Source organism: Orbicella faveolata, unplaced genomic scaffold (genome assembly GCF_042242905.1).
Source record: "Orbicella faveolata isolate gen_17 unplaced genomic scaffold, um_ofav_v1 contig_14, whole genome shotgun sequence".
In the NCBI taxonomy this organism is placed as follows: Eukaryota; Metazoa; Cnidaria; class Anthozoa; order Scleractinia; family Merulinidae; genus Orbicella; species Orbicella faveolata.
In genome coordinates this window covers 742435-762429 of record NW_028301541.1, presented here as the reverse complement: position 1 = coordinate 762429, position 19995 = coordinate 742435, and the positions used below count along the sequence as shown (strand labels likewise).

The 19995-nt window shown below is 39.0% G+C and overlaps 2 protein-coding genes across 4 annotated transcripts; both read right to left on the bottom strand.

Annotated features, from left to right (window-relative positions):
• Nucleotides 1-247: 247 nt before the first annotated feature.
• LOC110062707 (uncharacterized) lies at nt 248-6845 on the bottom strand. Its single transcript, XM_020769656.2, has 7 exons — nt 6504-6845; nt 5350-5385; nt 4785-5099; nt 3800-4099; nt 3015-3317; nt 1559-1864; nt 248-965 (listed from the first exon to the last, which is right to left on the bottom strand). The coding sequence occupies exons 1-7, from the start codon at nt 6541-6543 to the stop codon at nt 745-747; spliced, it is 1521 nt and encodes a 506-aa protein (XP_020625315.2). The 5' UTR covers nt 6544-6845; the 3' UTR covers nt 248-744.
• Nucleotides 6846-7799: 954 nt separating this feature from the next.
• LOC110062749 (uncharacterized) lies at nt 7800-19789 on the bottom strand. 3 transcript variants are annotated; one of them, XM_089286112.1, is made up of 12 exons: nt 19606-19784; nt 15531-15770; nt 14607-14987; nt 13998-14336; nt 13678-13836; nt 12914-13001; nt 12253-12297; nt 11059-11106; nt 10418-10579; nt 9619-9801; nt 9066-9179; nt 7800-8517 (listed from the first exon to the last, which is right to left on the bottom strand). In XM_089286112.1, the coding sequence occupies exons 1-12, from the start codon at nt 19661-19663 to the stop codon at nt 8508-8510; spliced, it is 1827 nt and encodes a 608-aa protein (XP_089142238.1). In that variant the 5' UTR covers nt 19664-19784; the 3' UTR covers nt 7800-8507. The 3 variants fall into 3 exon arrangements, 2 of the variants coding, with proteins under 2 accessions (XP_089142238.1, XP_089142237.1); XM_089286111.1 differs by lacking the exon at nt 7800-8517 and having other exon boundaries at nt 8869-9179; nt 19606-19787; XR_016206294.1 differs by lacking the exons at nt 7800-8517; nt 9066-9179 and having other exon boundaries at nt 9736-9801; nt 9932-10579; nt 19606-19789.
• Between the last annotated feature and the right edge of the window lie 206 nt (nt 19790-19995).

Genomic DNA, 19995 nt, shown 5'->3' with positions numbered 1-19995 from the left:
CAGGGAAGTCTCAGGGGGCATGGAGAGAATTGGACGCCTCCACATGGTCCTCTTGGAATTTAGACCGGCTTAATCGTCATACCAGGAAAACCTTGAACAGTTTCGAAACACGGTCTGAGTTGCAGTCAGGGTGAAATTAGTGATAAAAAATGTCTAAAAGTACAGAGGGCTGGAAATAAAAATATAGATTAAGAGGTGTAGCCATTTTCCTCAAGACTCTTGCTTTGTGTTTCGTGCGCCTCTATCATGGAACAGCCTCGTTGTATTGAAAGGCACATTCAGATCACAATACTAGTAACAAATGAGTTCACATCTTATCAATTTCATTTCCCATGCATCATAACAAGATAACTACACTAGATAAAACAACACTCCGCTAAACTTGCTAGCGCACTATCAAATCGATCACTATATGACTGGTAGTTGTTGTGTGAGTTGTACTTGTTTTGTTGTGTTTTACGATCCTTTAACATAAAGTGTTTACGTTCTAACGGCGAGTTGAAATCGGTGTTAAGAGGAAGGATAGTAGGGGAAGCAGAGAGGTATTCAGTATATTCGAACCAACTGGAGCTAAGCAGTAGTTACATGTACACATATTGAATCTAATTTCAAACTTCATATTGACGATTCGCTACTTCCACTTCGTGGTGTCACGGTTTGATTTCTAATTCATGGCACTGACCATGAAGGAGGGATCCCTTGTGACCTTAATGGAGAATGTGTGGCAGAGAAGGGGTACGCTGACTAGGTATTTAAATCAAGCTCTTCTTCGTTGTTGTTTCCACTTCTGAATGACTTTTGTCTGTAATGAAGCATGGCCATCTCTTCGCGTCGTGCCTCCTTTGATTGCTTTTTCCTTCGTCGGTAGATCTGAGCCATTTTTAAGAGGATCAATACAACAATAAATATTCCAAAACATATAAAAGAAGTTGTTATAATGGCTATAACTATACTGTTCATGGAATCTGTCAAGAAAAGGAAAAACAAAAGAATGTGATGAGCCAGTGATTTTAAAGAAAAAGTGAAGAAGGGTGTTATACCCTGCATGATTATTTATATAGGTAACTTTGGCACTGAAATGATAAAGAACCCAACAAGGTTCAGTCTCGTTGGGTCTCTTTATCAATAGGAATCAACTTTAATCTCGTATGCACTTTAAAGGAGCTCAGTCACGTTATTTTAAGTTATTTTGGCCACATACAAAATTACCTTTAAATGGTAGGAAACCTGAAAATAACAGTTTAATAAGATAGAAAAACACCAAAGACATAATGATAAACCATAAAGGAACAAGGATGGCTAAGGATGGAGAAGATTGACACGGATTACAAACGACGAATTTGAAAAATTGAGGCTAAACTTTTCAATATGCGCAAACCGTGGCTGAGCTCCTTTAATGCCAAAAGCGGACGATCAATACCCTAGATTACCGAATCAACATTCTGATAGCAGTTTGAATCAGGATAGACTTCTACACGGGAAACTAGCTGCTTCATGCTAGCTGAGAATTAAATCAAGTCAGTGAGAATTGATTCTTTCTACAATTTACGTTATATACCTTGCGTGACCTTCTCTTTAATAGATGTCTTCTGGCAAATGGTAATGTTGTAGATTGCGTTACCCTCAGAATTGATCACGTGACACGAGTACAACCCAAAGTCATCAGCTGAAGATATCGTTAGATTTAATACGCCATCCTTACTGTCATCAAGGATCGTACCATCCCCTTTCGTCCATCTGTAAACTTGGGGATTTGGTGTGTCACCAGGAACATGACAAAACATAGTTATTACGTCACCTACTTGAGACGTCACACAATCTGAAGAAAGTGAGGCGATCCAAATTTTACCCTTACGGAAAATACCTGAAAAAATAAATCATGACATACAGTCTCATCTATGAACCCGCAAACGCGCCGGAAAATAACCGATACTGACTAAAGAGTTTTAATTTTTTAATGTGGTTATGGCAATTTAACACAATGCACAATTGTCTCGGTCCCGGTGGGGGGAGACTCCCCTATAAAAAGGACCAGAGTGCTCGTCGGAAATTCAAAATAGAATCCCTAATTATATAAGAGGTACAAAGATCCCGTTTTCTGGATAAGGCCCAGAACGATTTTCAACCGTAAGAGGTACCAATTCTAAAAAGAACACACTACCTCCAGTCGCATTTTTTCGGCTCAATACCCTAAAAGGTACTGCAAAAGCTCCTGCTGTAGAGCTTTTAAGGTTGAACACCCTAAGAGGTATCTGTTACATAATCAGCTTATGTAGTTCTATTCATTCTGTCACCTTTCAGGCATAGTCGTAATGCAGAGTGTTTGATAATTTAGTATGCATTGTCCCGCACCCCAAATATATGCAGAGACGCTTCTGGAACTTTCTAAGATTTACATAAGTATAAAAACTTGTAGGTTTAGCTCGGCATTTCACTCTTTATTAGTGTGTGTGTGTTCAAGCAATAAAACTTTTGCCATCCGGAGTAGTATCTAATTCGCGTTTTAACCCCTAAAAGGTACAATGAGCATCCCAGTCCTTTTTATATGGGAGCCTCCCCCCCCCCCCCCCCCCCCGTGGTCTCGGGACCGTTCTGCATTGTCGATAGAGATCAGTTCTTTGAAAATGGACTAAACCTGTTCATAGAGTGGATCAACAAAGTGTTTGGTTGTTTTGACTCGATTATGTTCTTACAAAATACATGTAATTTGATAAGCTTGATATACCTTTTTTTAAAACAGCCTCAGGACAAAGAACATTTTATTACAGAACTATTGGTTATTAGTAACTTAGTAATTTAAGTAATTGTTCCTGAAAAGCCCCATTGGGGAGGTAACAATAAAGTATGTATGTATGTATGTATGTATGTATGTATGTATGTATGTATGTATGTATGTATGTATGTATGTATGTATGTAATTCAATCATTACTTTAAACCAATAATACTAACATCAATCAGGTGACTATTTATGATGACTGTGGATAGAACCCTCGTAAAAGCTTACAAAACTTACCGGGTTTTATCATCATTGCTTCACTTGAGACACTCGCTACACTCCTCCAATTGCTATAAACCACGTACACTCTAAAGTAATACGCCTTGTCCTTTTTTAGACCAATCACAGTCGCTGTATTATTACTGACAGTACAACCTTGGCCATACAGATTTTCTGTACAGTGCGCGTCTGTCCATGTCGTTTCCTGACAGCATTTCATTTCTACTGAGTAGTTCGTGCGGGGCACTGATGTGTTGGACTCCCAGGTTATTGTGATAGAACTTTTAGAACTTGAAACGAAACGTGGTGCTGTGGCATAACCTTAAAGATAAACAGTGAACTAAGTTACATGGGAACTCTTTCTTCGCTCTTTTGTTTGTTTGTTGTTGTTTGTTTCTAACAGCAGTTGTGATTCGTTCGCTCTTTAGGTCAACGGGGTTGAAATAAAATATCAGGATTTCTGTTGTAATGAGTGCTGGGTCTTTTCTTAAGCAAAGATCGTGTTCTGGTCCCAGTCACTTGCGTAAAGGGATTCTGAGGGTTGTGTCTGCATAATAGTCTCGGGCAACCAGGCTGTTTACAAACTGTTTTGTGAAGCTGGAAGTGAAGAAAACCTAAAATTTAACCAGACCTAAAGGGCTGACTAAAACGAATTTTTAAAGAGCTGATAATAGTGTTACCGACGTTTCAATTAAGGTTAGAACCACCACAGGTAGTGGGTAAAAATATCAAATCCTTGCTTTTAATCCAATGTTTTAAAATCAGCCTAAATAAGTCACAAATAATTCGACTCAGCGCCTTACCTAGTTGCTTGGTTACCATTGACTCTGATACCTGGCTTGACTCCAGGGAAGGAGAAACAAATCTGAAGTAATACGCATGCCCAGGAGCTAGACCCGTAACAGTGACCTTTGTATTAAGCGTTCTTACAACACACGAACCATTCGCATTGTCATGACTACATCTAGTGTCACGCCATGTTTTAGTAGCATTTGACCATATTTGTACCGTATACTGCACTGGCGTCACGCCAGGCACATTACACTTCATGGTTATGGTGTCTAGGGTGCTTGAAATAAACTGTGGTTTCGCCGAGGAGATATCTAAAACAACAATAATGGAGCGAATATATTCATTTAATAACTTCTGGATATTACATGGTATTATTCAATTAAGATACTAATTTATGGCCAATTGTCCTAGTTATATGTCACTAATACAAGACTTCAAGATTCGTTTTGCAAAACGCTAATCTAGCATTAAAATGCGCTATGGTTGACTGCCCTGAATAGGTAATTTTCAGTTCTCAGTTTTTCAGACTATCCTATGAAGTATAAGCTAGCATTCCTCACGATATTGCGGGATAATTGTTAGTTATGCCAACTAAGTTTAAATTCTTGGCACTAGTAGAATAATTTTCATTGCCATGCTGCACCTCTATGGTACACACGGAGATACTAAAATAAGGAAGAAGTATAGCGGGATGGAGGTTTCCGTCGCTGAGGGTAGGTGGGTGGGACAAAAAGGGAACTCTGAACACAACTTGCCGGGCATGAACGTATACCAGGACGATCACAAGTGCGAAGGTCGTATAAATACTCTCCACAATACCCATAGGTATTACGAAGGTCTCTAGAGGAGAAATCTGCAAATTTATGCAGAGCGTGAGGCAATTTCGGTGCAGTCACATCAATGAAAATAAGAAATTATTTTTACCAAATTAAATTATCCGCAAGACAAAATGAACAAGTTCATCCTCTCTTGCTATAGACAATAAAACAAACTCACCCCAGCGTCGTTCAAAGCACGTGACACCCGCGGCCTGACTTATGTTGCAGCTGTGTTTTCCCCACCCAGTGTGAGCACACTGAGCAAGGGAACTCTCGTTTCCAATACACTGCACGTCACTCAGCCACTTCGTGTCATTTTCCTGTTCCAGGGTGATATTCTGTAAATGTGCTGAGGCTCCACCATAGCCTAGCATTTGGCAAACAACACTGGCATCCACCATATCCCAGTTTTCACCGCACACTAAACCCCAGGCTTCGGAATAATACACTTCAACTCGGCCCTCTCCAGCCGAGGGGCCTCCAACCAAACGAACTAAAACATAAAGAAAATTATTAGAGTGTTCGAATCACTTTTGAAACCAAAGCTCTTTTTGTTTGGTTATAAAATACCTGGTGTGACGAGCTTTCACCAATGCAATATGCGCAAAAATAAGATGTCTTTTGACCATTCAGGAGTAAAAACAAAATTACCGCCGGTGACAGTTACGTTGCAGTATGAACTTCTTAAGTAGTTAAACACACAAAAACAACAACAACACCAACAACAAAAGTATTTGTTTTACCTGCATCCTTCGCCCACGTCTTTAACAAAATGATTCCTATAAAATTCAAAAGTTATGTTTAAAATCAGAGTTCCCTTAGAAAGTTACGTAGCGCCTTCCATTGTGTGACAGATTCCTGGCGTATTCATATTTTGACGGGGGCGGAAATCTATCTAATTTCGGGGATTACATGATCCTGGATACATCAGCTCAGGCTCCCCCAAGAATATGAAAAAGTAGGTTCCAGGAAAGTTGAGATTTATTCGGGTTTCTTTCAGTTTACGTGAATAAACGCTTTGATTATTTCAGACTATGTCACGCAGTCAGTTGCTTTCAAAGCGGAACACGGATGAGTAATCTGTCATTCTAGTCTGCCTTCGCCTTGTTTAATTAACGTGATTTACATGTGAGTAGATTGCAAGAAAAACATATCAGAGTGATCAGAGCGTCAGCTTGAGCGGCCATCGCGAAGCGTTATGCATCAGCAGCGAAGCTAAAGAGAAATCACTTCCTTTCCACTGACATGCCAAAACAATTCCACAGAAGGTTTCCATGTAAAAAGTAAAAGGTCGAATAGAGCCTGCTGGGTTCGGCAAAATAGAACTTGTGCGTGAACAGACAATTGAATCATTTTGTCTGCTTTGTCCTACATGCACTACCACAATTACGCCGCATTAATAGTTTGCTAATGGCCCTTTGTACTCGCACTTTTTAACTTATAGGGCACAATGTTAAATGATCGCTCTAAGGACTACTGTATTCAGAACGAGGGAAAATAACGTAATGTCTTTCCTTAACTAAACAAACTATGGCGCGATTTTGAAGCTCTGCGTTGCCAAGGAAAAGAAAGCTGCACGCCGCTAAAATCTGTGCATGAGAGCGATCTGCAGTTTCGTCGTTGAACAACCCCGGGTGAACAATTCCACAATTTGAGGCACCGCGTTTTGTACCAAAGTACAGGCAATGTTGGCTACTAAAACAATATCGCTCAAGGCTGGACAGGACTTCTCAGTCGAAAGATTTCACATAATTGGAAGGTTAAACATCTTATAAATGCTATTTGTAAACACGTTACCACGCGATGGAATGAAGTTCGTCGTTATCGTGAATACATTTTAACGTACAGTGTCTATAGTGCAACTTGCGTCCATGATGCAATAACACGATTAACATACCTGCTAACAGAATAAGCTGGACTGCTCTTGAGCAATTCATTGCTATGGAATTTCACACTGTTTACAACATGTGTCTGTGATTCTGCTTGCTATCATAAGTGTTACATTATGCATTTTCGTTTGTTACTAAGATGACCTATGACGTATGAATCGTCAGTGGACACTGGCCTGAAGAGTTTTTGGCTAAAGTGATTTAATTAAACAGGACTCTGTTGAACACAATGACCGCCAGGATGATTAAAACTCTCATTACTTTTCGCTCCACTGATTTTAAAGGTTCGTCTGCAATCGAGGTGCAGCAGCTGTTGATTCCCTTATGAGTGTCCATGTCAATGGATAGATCGAATTGACCCGTCTCTTCGGTTCGATGAACTGAAACACTCATGACTTAAAAAATCGCTGTTAACTCTGAGCTTTTTGCGTGACACCGGAACCTCTTACTTCAAAAGTTTACCGAATACCAAATTCGAAGAGAGTTGTGCGGCTATTTTCGCACACATATCATTTTATGTCTGGATCATAGACATCTGTTTTACAGTCATTGATTAGGGTAATTATTTGGTTTCGGGAAATATCTGCAGTACAGAGTTATTTCCAACTAAAAGACATTTGGGTAAAAGTCATTTCTGATTTTCAACCCAAAACAAAAAGAGCTTTTCAGTGAAAAACCTTCAACAGTCACAGTCTTCAAAAGCCATCGCCTTAGGGTCAGGGTCGAAGGGAAGTAATTTGGCTGTTGTTCAATGCGGCGCATGTGACGGATTAAGTGACTGTGTCGCGTTACACATGAGTGACAGAGAGACAGTGATCGATGCTATGGTCTTACAGTCTAAATCGCTCGCCAAACGGCCAGTTACTTCTGAAATATAGTAAGCAATATACAAGAGACATGAAACTATGTAATGAGCAAACGCCTCTCAATTGTGATTAGACAAGTTTACCCGGAGAGAACTAGAACTATAAGTTACTAGAGCAGAATGTTTTCAATAGTGTGTTGTAGCGGTAGACAGGTTCGCTTTCTATTGCAGCTTTAACTGCATAGGAGGAAGCTAGAGTATTAAGTTATTTCCAGGTGCTGAACGAAAATTACAACGTCTGGAAAAATGAGGACATCATCAAAGGGGTCGGGGGTAAGCGCACAGAGTGCAGGCTTCTTAAATGATATTTCGAAAGAGTCTCAGTGACACAGGGAAACTGGTTTAAGTGATGGGAAGGATGAAGTAGCGAAGGAAAGGATATTTGGGGGGAGTCGTAGGGGTTGTCTTTAGTTTGTTTGGATTTGGATTATGGAAAGCATGATATCACCTGATTTTAATTTCTAAAGGGCTTGCTTTATGCAATGGACTATGATCTCATGCTTCATGTCTATATTGTAAGAAGAGAGAAAGGTTATTTTTAAAAAAAGTTCTTATTCTTCAGCCTTTCTATTCCTACCGAAGGCTATTTTTGCAACCATTAAACATTCAATGGCAAATATTCACTAACGTGACAATGCATCTTAAAAATTATAATGAAGAAAACGGAAATTATCAAAAATACGTGCTTTCGTAGTGTTATTATTCTTCTTTGTCCTACGCTCTTGACTGTAGTTGCTTACACAGTATGGATGAGCTAATATTTTAAAATATTTTTGGATTTATCTACAAATTTAGATACTCATGGGATAGGGCGGACGTTCATTGTACTTTGTACTCCTCACTCTATACGGAATGACCCATCCTTTCGACAATAACTATATGTTGATAAAAGTGAAACAAGTTTGTCAAAAAAGACGGAAAAATCATCCTTCCTTTATGCAATAATATCCTGCCTATGATGTCTAGCATTATAAATTAATTAGAAAATATCTCTAAAACCTGGTGAGTTGAATTTTCTACTAACATAATAAAACTGTTTAACTTCACACTGATATAGTAAACTCTAACTATAAATGCGGGTCTAACGGAGTGCAATGCTGTCTGAAAATAGCCTTCCCTCTCTCAAGGAACCTTCATCGTTCTTCCTTCACGTGGAGCTGCAAACAACAGGCAAACATGCATTTATAAAGCTTATTTGAAACCATTAAATACATTGCAAGAGGCAATTAAAGGCAAGAGAGAATTTGAATATAGCTCTATAGAAATGTGGAATGAAACTAAATAACAAAAGGATATTGACGGGAGTAATGGTAACAGTAATTACTTGATGTTTCTAAGTTCTGCATAAAGAATTATAGAGCTGGAATTTTTGACAAAGTTATCTTCATTTACATTATTTGTTTCATTTTTTGTTTCCATAAGCCTTAAAAAGTCGGAATGGTCAATTACCGTATTTATTTGTTTATTTATTTATTTATTTTTATCTACTGCTAAGGTTGATAACACGAAACACGAAAGCGTCGAGTATAGTTATAAATAAATGCAAAGGTGATTGACATTAAACTTAGTCCAACTCAAATAAGTAAATTTTATTCACTTGGTGAAGAGTATGGGACAAAGAAAAAATTGTAAGTCCCCGCCGAGAGAGGAGAGAAGTCGATTAAAATAAAATAGCTCAAAGTTCACTAAAAAGAGGCAAACGAACCTGTTATATATGGGGTTTAACACAGCATCGGCAGCAGCGTCTTCCCCTAAGGGAGTTTCTTTCTCTAATTCCATATATAAAGGCGGTTCCGCCTCTGCATTCCTGTAGTCGGAGCTAAAGAAATACGCAAATTTCTCAAAAAATGTATGAAAATAACTGCAAGTAGTTGGCAAGAAAAAGGATGTAGGTACAAGATATTGTGTACCATTTTTAAAGGACCTTGATCACAGATGGCACATTGTAAAGCAAATTTTACCAGGCTTTACACTGGAAGTTGTTGTTCATAATCCGTCTTAATTTTCCTCATTTGTACCTATATGTTGATTATTACTCCTTTTAGGTTTTCCTACCTTTAGGAATTGTTATTTTAAATTTTCCTTCAATTTAAGCCCATGTCAGAAAAACGTCTCACAATATCGTGATATTTCAATAGGACACCGTAGAGACAGTCCGAGGAAACGAAGCCAAACCACACCAAACCAATATAATGATAATTTCATAATGTAGCCCATAAATCTAACTATTAAAACGCTTTTGTTCGTGAAAATCAAACCTTTCATAAACGGGGTTTATCGAAGACCTAGCCGCCGCACTCTGGTGCAATGAATCTTGATTCCCTTTGACTAGCCCCATGTAATGTGCCCGAAGATTCCTTTTTTGGTCGTCTGTGACCGGCTCAGTGTACAAATCGTCTTGGGAGAAACATGACCCGTTTGTGTTTGCGATAACCAAATCACTACAATACAAGCAAAAAAACCCTTTAAATTTAAAGCTGAACATCAGAGTACATTAATCCAAGTAAGAATCTGCAAATAGTACAAGTTACAAAAACTGTTCACGGCAAAAAATGTTCACAGAACATATACTCCGGCTTCCATGGCATGAATCGACCAAAAATATTTGTCCTGTCCCGCGGACTGGATTACACCAGGATTAAGGTCCCTGACGTCAGGTTTTCCACCTTGGTAGAGAGAAAATACAGAGTAAAGTGTCTTGCCCAAGAACACAACCCAGTGGCCTCGGCTTGGGGCCCATCCCTCTTCCCACGCGTCTACCATTTGGCTACCGTTTCTCCTCCCGGAAAATAGGTGAGGTGTTTCAGACCTCAGAGCGCTATCCTTAATTCTAAATTAACAAATACGTTTAATTGGGTCAGTTAGAAAATACCGCGTTAATGTGACAGTATTAGAGCATGCTTGCGCGGGGGAAGACAAAAAATTCGCAACAAATTTTTACATGTAACAGTTTTTATGAACATTATATTGACAACTAGAGCCAAAGACAAAGCAATCATAATCTATTATTTAACTATGTATCATTTTTTGAATAGGTTTTGTTTCAAAAAATTAAACCTGTCATAGACGGGGTTCAACGCAACACCATCGGCCGCAGTATCGTAGAGTGAATCTTGATCTTTTTTGACTAGATCCTTGTAATGTTGCGCTTCATTCTTTCTTGCGTGTCCAATAACAGGCTCAGTGTACAGCTCGTTTGTGTTTGCAATTATGACATCACTGTACAGATAAAACAAAAAAAATACACAACTTACTGCACAAGGTATGCATGGCGAGATAAAATGTACAAAAGCATTACACCCTACAAGTGAATCTTTGAAAGATCAAATATTTGAACTCCGCAGCTCAAAAATATGATCTTTCATGTACTCACTTGTATCTTCACCATCTACAGGTATATTACGACTCACAACATGACCAGCTTCCAGTTGGTTTGATAGCTCAGTTTGTAGAGCACTGCACCGGTGTCGAAGAGGTCATGGGTTCGAATCCCGTTCAAACCTGAATTTCTTTTCGGGCTTTACATGTAATTTTATAACTGCTTAAGTTGTGTGTATAACTGCGATGTTCAATCATGTCTTCATAGAATTACACACTATACGGCCTGTCAATCAGAAGACTGAGGTAGGCTAGAGTTGACCGTTAGCTTATGTAGGACGGTAAGTTAACTAGTTGACTATTTATATCGTGATTCTCACCGGCCGTAGTAAGGATTTTCAACTGAGACTGGGCGCTGATCGCTTGACCTAAAAAAAATCAACAACAAAATAATAGAATAAGTGTCACAGGACGGCGACATGTTATTAGAGATCTTTCGCATAACTGTACTTTGTATGCTAATTACTACTATAGTAGGAAAACACCTACTAAATATGCAAAGTTGGCAAAAACGCACGTGAAATACCTTAGATTAGCTGGTCAAATATTGCTGCGAATTCCAAATAGAAACATAAACGATAGTCATGTTCGCGTGTTATGTTACATCTCTTTATAAATTTGTACAACTCTTTATTACGACAGGCGTTATATACGAATTTAAGCCTAAAACTTGATTTTTGTTGACTCTCATGTTTAGATGTCATCTAATCAGTTTAATCACTGAAAATTACGACTTGTAACTCTACAACCACGGGCTGAAATGAACCATCAATTAGAATTCGCAGCAACATGGGTACATTACGTGCATTTTTGTCAAATTGACATATTTAGTACATTCTTCCTGCTGCCATAGGTCATTAGCATGTGGAGTAGAGTTATGTGAACGATCTCTATTCCTTTACCTAAAAATCCAGTGAGTGAAGCAATTTATCAATAAAAAGAAAATTAGTTGTCTACTTTTTTTACACAATAGAAGACTGGAGGACAAAGAGATATTGTTGTGTAATGTCAAAAATCAATTGGGTCAAACTTATTTTTGTTAAGAGTTGTTTTACAATTCATGGAAAAATGATTTCACCGTTCAAAGGGAATTTTGGACAGATTGTATCAAAACTCTTGACCGGCCCAAAAAACTTCTTGTACCTATAACATCAAATCCTGACACTGTTAACTTTGACGTTTAGTATACGGAAAAGCTTCGTCGAGCACAAAGCAGCTATTTTTTTCTACACTTTCGAGCCAATTCGAGGCCCTAAGGTACAAAGTTTTCCATGAAAAATGAATATGCACTGAACTAGGATAAAGTTAACAGCACATTTTGATACTTCACATAAAAGTGCTAGTGTTATTCGTATTTAGCTACGGTTTATTTTTTATTCGCTTAAAAGATATAGTTTTCAGCAAAGGCTGTCGCGTATCATGCATTATAATTATTGTTAGTTCAAGTTCATCAACTATTTTTGGTCTTGTATCCCTTAAGACAGGATTCTAAAAGCAACTACGTTTTTAAGTACCTTGCTGAAAAAAGTACAGTATTTGTTTCAATTTTCATCGTCCTCCTGGCAGGAGAAAAAAACAGTCAAACAAATGATATTAAAAGGGTGTCAAGCAGTCACTCAAGATTATTTAATCGATAAGCTCAATTTACACTTTTTGAGTCCAACAGAGAAAACAGACATAATATTGAAAAAAAAATTTCCAAAAACTAAGGTGGAGACCTGCACTATATTTTTAAAGTACATAGATATCCTAAGATGGATTTTCCCGATAAAACGTTATGATAAGCCATGGTCGCCTATTACGTAGCCGATAAGATCGTATCCCGATTTGTCTATTATGCTATGGGTGTGTTCCTTTGGGGTGATCTTGATCAGGATCAGTGATCCAAGATCACCCGGATCATGGTTTATCAAAGGAACTGATGAATGCGTGACCAGAGTGGATTCATCGGTTCCTTTGATGCAACATGATCCGAGTGATCTTGGGCCACTGATCCTGATCCAGATCACCCCCCAAAAAAAGCACCCTATAATAGGACGTAACGACCATACACGAGCATTCCTGGAACGTCCTTATGATATGTAAGATTGGCGCCAGTTAAAAACGCCAGTCATTTGCTTATCTTCAAAAATTGACTGTTCTGAAGCATCTGTATATCATACATCCTCTTTATACCTTCTCCAGCAGAAAAATCCAGTTACAAGTAGGACAGTTAAAATGAAAATGGATACTATGGGGACGACAACAGCTACGACATTAAAACCTGCAAGAGAGTAAATTTAAAAGAATTGTTCACCAGGCTCGACATTATGCAGGGAACGTGACGTGATACTTGGCTTGACAAGTAGCGTGATACCAGTAATATATACTAACTGACAAGAGTAATAATTAGTCTAAAAGAAATTCAGCTTCATATAAATGGAAACGTCAGGTTTACCCGGATTGAAAAGCAATTGTTAGATCGACAGATTGTGGTTTGACTGTCTAGCAATGAATTGTATTTGACCAATATCTTCAGTTATTGCATAGTTCATAAGGCTGTAAAAGTAATATTACGGAACTTAAGCAAACCACGACGACGACGGCAACGAGAACGTAACCAAACAAAAGGTGTAATGAGCAAAACAATGGCGCTGCGCACGTGCGTTGTAAATCTTTGTACATTTCTTTGCCGTCCTCCGCAAAACGGGAACGTGAAATAACCAAGTTATGCGTAGTCCAAGGAACGCGAGCGACAACGGCTAATTTTTCGTATTTCCATTTGCAATTGAACGCTGACATTGCATATTTAGCCTGAGCACGTTTGTAGAGCCATAGGTGTACTGAACAATTCTAGATAGTTGCGAATTGCGCTGGTAAACTATAAATTCATTTTTGAACAGGCGTCGTCCTCGGCGTTGCCATCAACGGAGCTTAAGCTCCCTATTTTTGTACGAAACCTTTTTCCCCAGTTTGTCCACTTTGATGTTTTCTTCCACCTTCCCTTGTTGGTCTTGGCTCTCTAATAGATGTCGTTTCTTTCACCGTAGGAATTGTTTTAGGAGTACCTGAAGGTGATGTTGTCATCTCCGGGCTTTGTGTTGTCGTAACGTAGGGCGCTATAGTAGGAGAAAAAAAAAAAAGGGCAATACATGTTTACTAAGTTATACTCATGATTTTATTAGAATCTGACAAGAAACTTTGAAAAAACAATATCACCCGGACTGTATGCAGCGTTTCTACTTATGCAAGACCACAAAAGTTATTAAACAAGACTTACCCGAGAAATTAGAACCATAATATGCAGCTTTAAAACCAGTGTAAGAGCTATTCTTATCTGATTTAAAAATAACAAAAATTCGATTTGACGAGGAGTAAATTCCATCTTTAGGGGGAGGATGACTGCCGTTAAACACTCCCAAGATCACCCCTGTTGCGTTCTCTCCATCATACACTTGTAGCTCATCGAACCCGTTTTCGTTCTGTTCACTAAAGTACTTAAACGTCAAGTGGATTTGTTGGACTTTGTTAACCGTGATCGTCCAGGAGCAGTACTGTGCATCTGAGTTGTTTGGTGACTGGAAAGTGCCGCTGATTGCGGTAAGGGTTACTTCACACCCTGCACAAAATTGAGATAAAGTGGCAAGTTAAAACGATTAAAGCTGGTTTAAAGTATGATCGCCTCCTACCAAGAATTGAATATTGTGGGGAACTCTCTAAGTGACGGACCGGAGCAAATCTTGTCAACTAGCTATCTCGACGCAGAACTAGACAAAAAATAACCAGCAATGACCTGTATGGAAACATTATTCTCTCTAATTACTCGATATCAGTTACCTAATCGAAGGAATAAACGATGTAACCAGTTGAAGTAAATGTTTTCTCTTACCGCGGTAGTAACAGTAGTAAATCGTGGGGTGTTGTTTTCCAGCATCGTGGGGAAAGGCTGAGTAGCCTTTGTCATTGTTGTCGGAGTGTGCTGTGTCATAATGTATCCACTCCAGATTTGCTACCGTCCACATGACCATCTGACATTTCGCTGACTTGTAAGCCAGTAGGTAAAATGGAGATTGAGAAGGAAGGAGTACAGCACTGGCTTTGTTTCCGTCTGTTTTACAGCAAAAATAGATCCAAGTGTTGTTGTTATATTTACCACCAGGGAGAACCCCGCCTTTACTGTTTGCATTTTTTGAGTTGTCGTCATCCCAGTAGACACCTCCTCCTGTCAAATCTTTCGGGCATGCTCTCCTTTTATATATACAGTACTGACCTGCAGAGAGTATTAAATGTTTATCAATGGTTAGATGGCTACTTTTTGTTTTGATTTTGGTCTACTTTTTTTATTTGTTTGTTTGTTTTTTTTTTGTGGTACTGCGGTCACTTGCACTACTAACAATGCTACAGTTACTTACAATACAATATGGACACTACTTACCAGCTGCAGCTACGTATACTGAATACAATATCAACGCTGTTTATGGTACTACGGCTACCAACAGGTATTCGCATAACTTACTAATTAAAGGTGTTACCCTTGAATCAGAAGATACAAAATTTATGCAGTTGTTTGCTGATTTTTACTATTGCTTACATCAGTGTTTACTAGCTTTAACAATCTTGTATTTATCACAAAAAAGACTAGAGCGGTTTCCATTTGAGTGTCGTACGCACACGTTTTCCCGCGCTTTGCGTCATCTACGTATAATTACCAAAGATATTGTTATTATCTTTTGTAAATGGCTGCAATGATTACTCAATTGAAAAACCGCTCTATCATTAAACACTTCTTTCCCTAAGACAGTCTTTTACCAACCTGGTGGCCAGTTGGGCCTCTTTTTCATGTCAGCTGTACTTCTAATACAGAACGATCTGTTTACTTTCTCGTAATCAACTTTTCCATCAAGATGAAATTCAGTGGATTTCGTGTTATTTGAATGTGTACCATGTAAATCCTGGGATCTCCATCCTTCCTCCCATTGAAAGCCATCAGCTATAGGACACCCAGATACAGGTTTGGGTAAGCCGTATGTTCCAGCAGGCCAACGAACAGAGTCTATAAAAATTAAATCAAATTATTTCGATTATATGGCACGATTTGATTTCCGACCTAGAATGGAGTCTATAAACCAATAATAACCAGATGACTCAAATAATTTACCGTACCAAATCGCAATTAGCCAAGAAGCCGTGTCTACCGTCCTGATATTCTGCGATATCAAGTCACTAAGATGATATGGCTGCGATAACTTGGTCACTTTCAAGCTAAGTTATTTCTCCGTGAGTGAATTAAGCGCGCAATTTTGTAAAAGTTGGGTCAAAATGTGCCCGTTCTTCGGGCCAATACTTGGACAATAATTATTTTTCGACCCACACTGTAATTTACTGATAACAGTTTTGTACAGAAGGGTTTTACACAACTTTTGCCACCACATTTATCACTGAAGCCGTTATAAACTGTTCAAAACTTATTTCCTTCACCAGTTTTTCCACTGGTTGTTGAGTCGTACCAGTCTCTTCATCGCACGCACCACATAACTGGTTATAGCCTGGTAACCGTAAGTAGGAGAATATCTCCCGAATTTTGGCCGAATTTAGGAACGGTAAATTTGATCGTACCTTTTTTGGTCCGCTTCGGCGGCATATTGGGTATTTTGGCTAGACCATGTCTCGCCAAAATACGGAACATGGCTCGACCAAATTCACCTTATATGCCGCCGCAGCGTACCAAAAAGATGCGATTAGGTAAAAGTATGGAAATTCTGATTTAAGACCGATCCCCGTGAAAGTGCCACTAACCCCAAAATTTTTTTTCGGCTAATATAAATTTCCTTTTTCTCCTGATCACCACTGCGAAAAAATTATCGTTTTAGCCATTTTCGTTAATTTTCTATGAATTTTTAAAGTTTACAAATTTGCCCTTTTCCATGTTCACGACCGAGGAATAGCGGAGAATGGGACGAGTTGGCCTTTGACGTCACTTCGGGAATAACAATATTTTGTTTCAGAGAAGAATGTATGCGAACATGCGATAGTGTGTGTCAAAATCGTTGCAGAATGCAAGGAAGATATGTTGTTGGAGGCTTTAGCAATACAGGATGCGTAGAATAGAGTATTCCTCTTCATTCAATACCTCTATCTCGATGAAACTCTGCCAGAAAAAGACCAAAGAAGTGGGCTGATCTGTGCGAAGCTAACGCTGGGGAGCCATTGAGGATTTCTTCGATCTCGGGTTCGCCGCTACTGTAAAACCTAGAGATTTTCATGGCCTGTATATTCTTCTCTATCTCTAGTGGAGAGCTTGAAATTGTCAAGGTACTGCATAAGACAGGAATTTGGGATAAGCTGGGAGCCATCTGACTATTTCGAGCGCAAACGATCCTCCGACGCGAGTCCCAGACGAAACTATAGGTGACGAAATTACACGGTAAATTAAACGCATCGCGTTTTGAAATAGAGACTTGACTTGTCTAAACGAATAGTAAACTAAACCTACGTTCTACAACGACGCGAAGAAGACTGTTGAGGCTTCGAACTGGTGAACTAACTGTGTATTTGTGGATTTTAATAAAAACACACCAGGGGCACCCAACGACCGTTTTCTCTCTAATGCTGTTAGATGCTGTTTTAGGCTATCTGGAGTACTTTTAAAGCTCTGTAGGTTAATTTTAGGTTGCACTAGAAAAAATTTATCTGTTCGGATATTCTAGGGGAACTTGAGTATTCTCGACTTTATTAGGGCTTTTTTGTCCATTTCCCGAAAACCTTAGGTCTTATCGCCTTTCCGAAAATGATAGCTGACCTTTTTTCGGTACTCAAAACGACATTTTCAACAGTCCGAAAACAACAGACATTAAATTTCTCATATCACGAAAGTTCGAGGTGCCAATTCTCTCAAGAAAATCAGAAGGGATTAAAGGCCTTCCGAACAGATAATTTACCGAAACGATCCGTTGGGTGCCCCTGACACACGCACGTCGGATGTCGCCTGTAATCTGGCCGTGTTTCTCAACGGCCATTCCGAATACAAAATTGTTTTGCTCTTGGAGTTTCGTCTTCAAGGAACGAAATACATCTAAATTACAAACTTAGAATGGATCAAGCATTTATAAATATATGAGGAAAGTGAAACAAACGATTGAGATTCGACCCTATAGCTACCGACGGAGATTGTTGTGCTGAAAGGAGAATGCGCCTGTCAGTCAACCGAAACGCAAATTGATAAGTCGAGGACTCCCACGTTATTAGCGTGTGTAAAATGGACATTTCATTCAAAATAACAGTGAAGTAGAAATGTATTCATTTAACTGAAAGTACACTGAACCTCTTTTCAAGATCTTGTCGAAGGATTTTCCACGATTTCACTAGTACGGAACATGCAAGTTTGTGTAGCTCGTGTTCGTACACAGTAATTGAATGTGCATATTCTACGGTCGGGCGACAATAACGAAGCGAAAAGTTACCTCACCTTCGAATATTGTTTGCCGACATCTCTGCTTATCTCTTATGTTAAAACTATTTTCAATCAATGATCTGGAGAAGCAGGCAGGAGTGGATTACGACTGCATCGCATTTCCCCCTCTATTTCGGGGGAAATTAATATTTGAATGTAAAAGTGTTTTGTCACTCCGAAATTTGCACGTTCCGTCAAGTCAAATTATCAACTCTTCGTGTTATTGGCATCTCTGTAACCCTTTAAGAGCTGTAAGCTAACTCTTCAGTCATTGTTTGTACCTTTATAACCCAAATGGACCGGCAAATTGTCGATCCCGGCCTTAATATAATTATACAACGCGGCGATCTCGACCAGCGACCCGCACTTCGAAATGGAAAAAAAAATGTACTTCGCAACCGTCCAAATGGTAGCTAGACTCCGAATTGTAATGCTAGATGATACAGTTCTTTCACTTAAAGTTCTTGTCCAGTTTTGATAAAATATGAATCACAAATACCCCGAAAATGTTCTGACTGCCCTCGAAGCTCAGTCAAAAGTCTTCTAAGTGTTTTAGCCCGGTTCCCGAAGTGACGTCACTAGTAGCCCGACCCAGATCCCACTCTGCGCGGTCGTGAACATAGAAATTACATGTTTAAACGCTTGTAGAAACGCAGGGATTTTATCAATCGAGATCATTTTTTCGCTGAAGTAATCAGGGAAACTAGTACATTTTATTGAAGGAAAAAAAATTTGGGGGGTTAGTGGCACTTAATAATGCATTGAAGTTCAGCATTTCGCGTATAGAGCGACCTCGACCGTCACGCAACGTTTTTGCCAAAACAGGAAACCAGTAGGATGAAACTTTTAAACGAAACGTTGAAAAGAGAACTGTGAATTCCTTCTTAGAAGAAAAGCGCCCGAATGATATGTTGTATCACTTGCAGAACAACTACTGTACATACCGTTTATATAATCTGCATAATCAGTAAAAGTAGATCCACTGGATATTAAAGGTCTTAATACTTGCCAGTCAGGATCACACTTCACAGCAGTCATCTCATGTAACAATGTAGAACAGACTTTAAATATTCGTTTTAAATCTCAAATTCTTATATTCCTCTCCTTCCACTTCCTAGATACCATCATATGCATGCAATTATGCGTTAACAATGTCTGCGACTTTCATCATCTAGCGCCGGAACTATCATTCCTACGATCAATTCTTCTCCTAGGCCCCGTGGATTTCATTTTTTCCAATTGACCGAATTTTTCGTCCTCTAAAAAACGTTGTATTTTAGCTATTCAAATATCCAGTATACCATTCTAGAACAAAGAACAGAACCTGCTCCGGCTTGAACCTAAGGCACATGAGTCAAATCAAACACGACACTCCGCGATATCTCCCTTGTATGCCCTTCCAGGTCAACATGAATTAAAGCTTGCTAAAAAAACTTACCTGAAGATTTTAAGCCATAAAAAATGGTTATTAGACTTATAGCTCGCAACCACAGCATCTCCACAGCGTTAAAAGGGTTGCAAAAAAGAAACAATTTAACTCACTTTCGATTGCGTTATGACCTTTCAGTTTTTGACTGAAACGGAAAGTGACGTGTTCCGTTTCATCCCATGGTTGTCACGCAACTCTATTATGCTCAACTAATAGGTGACTTATCAAAAGGAGGCAAATGGCGAAGGGCGAGGCCTCGAAGGGAGGTTTGATTTTTTTTAAGACTTTGACTTTTTTTAAAGTAAAAGATACTCATAAGAACGTTTTGAGAGGTTGAGAAAAGGCGTAACCTACGTTGTTGTTGACAGCATGCAAATGACAAGAAACGATTGACTCCTT

Coding starts and splice junctions, on each gene's coding strand:
- LOC110062707 (XM_020769656.2), bottom strand. CDS start 6,543: ATGAATTGCTCAAGAGCAGTCCAGCTTATTCTGTTAGCAG. Junction 4,100..4,784: donor GTGCTTTGAACGACGCTGGG/GTGAGTTTGTTT, acceptor TTGTTGTTTTAG/ATATCTCCTCGGCGAAACCA. Junction 3,318..3,799: donor AATGGTAACCAAGCAACTAG/GTAAGGCGCTGA, acceptor TTTATCTTTAAG/GTTATGCCACAGCACCACGT.
- LOC110062749 (XM_089286111.1), bottom strand. CDS start 19,663: ATGCTGTGGTTGCGAGCTATAAGTCTAATAACCATTTTTTATGGCTTA. Junction 13,002..13,677: donor TGGACAAACTGGGGAAAAAG/GTTTCGTACAAA, acceptor ACTCTCTTGCAG/GTTTTAATGTCGTAGCTGTT. Junction 12,298..12,913: donor GGATTTTTCTGCTGGAGAAG/GTATAAAGAGGA, acceptor TTCTCCTGCCAG/GAGGACGATGAAAATTGAAA.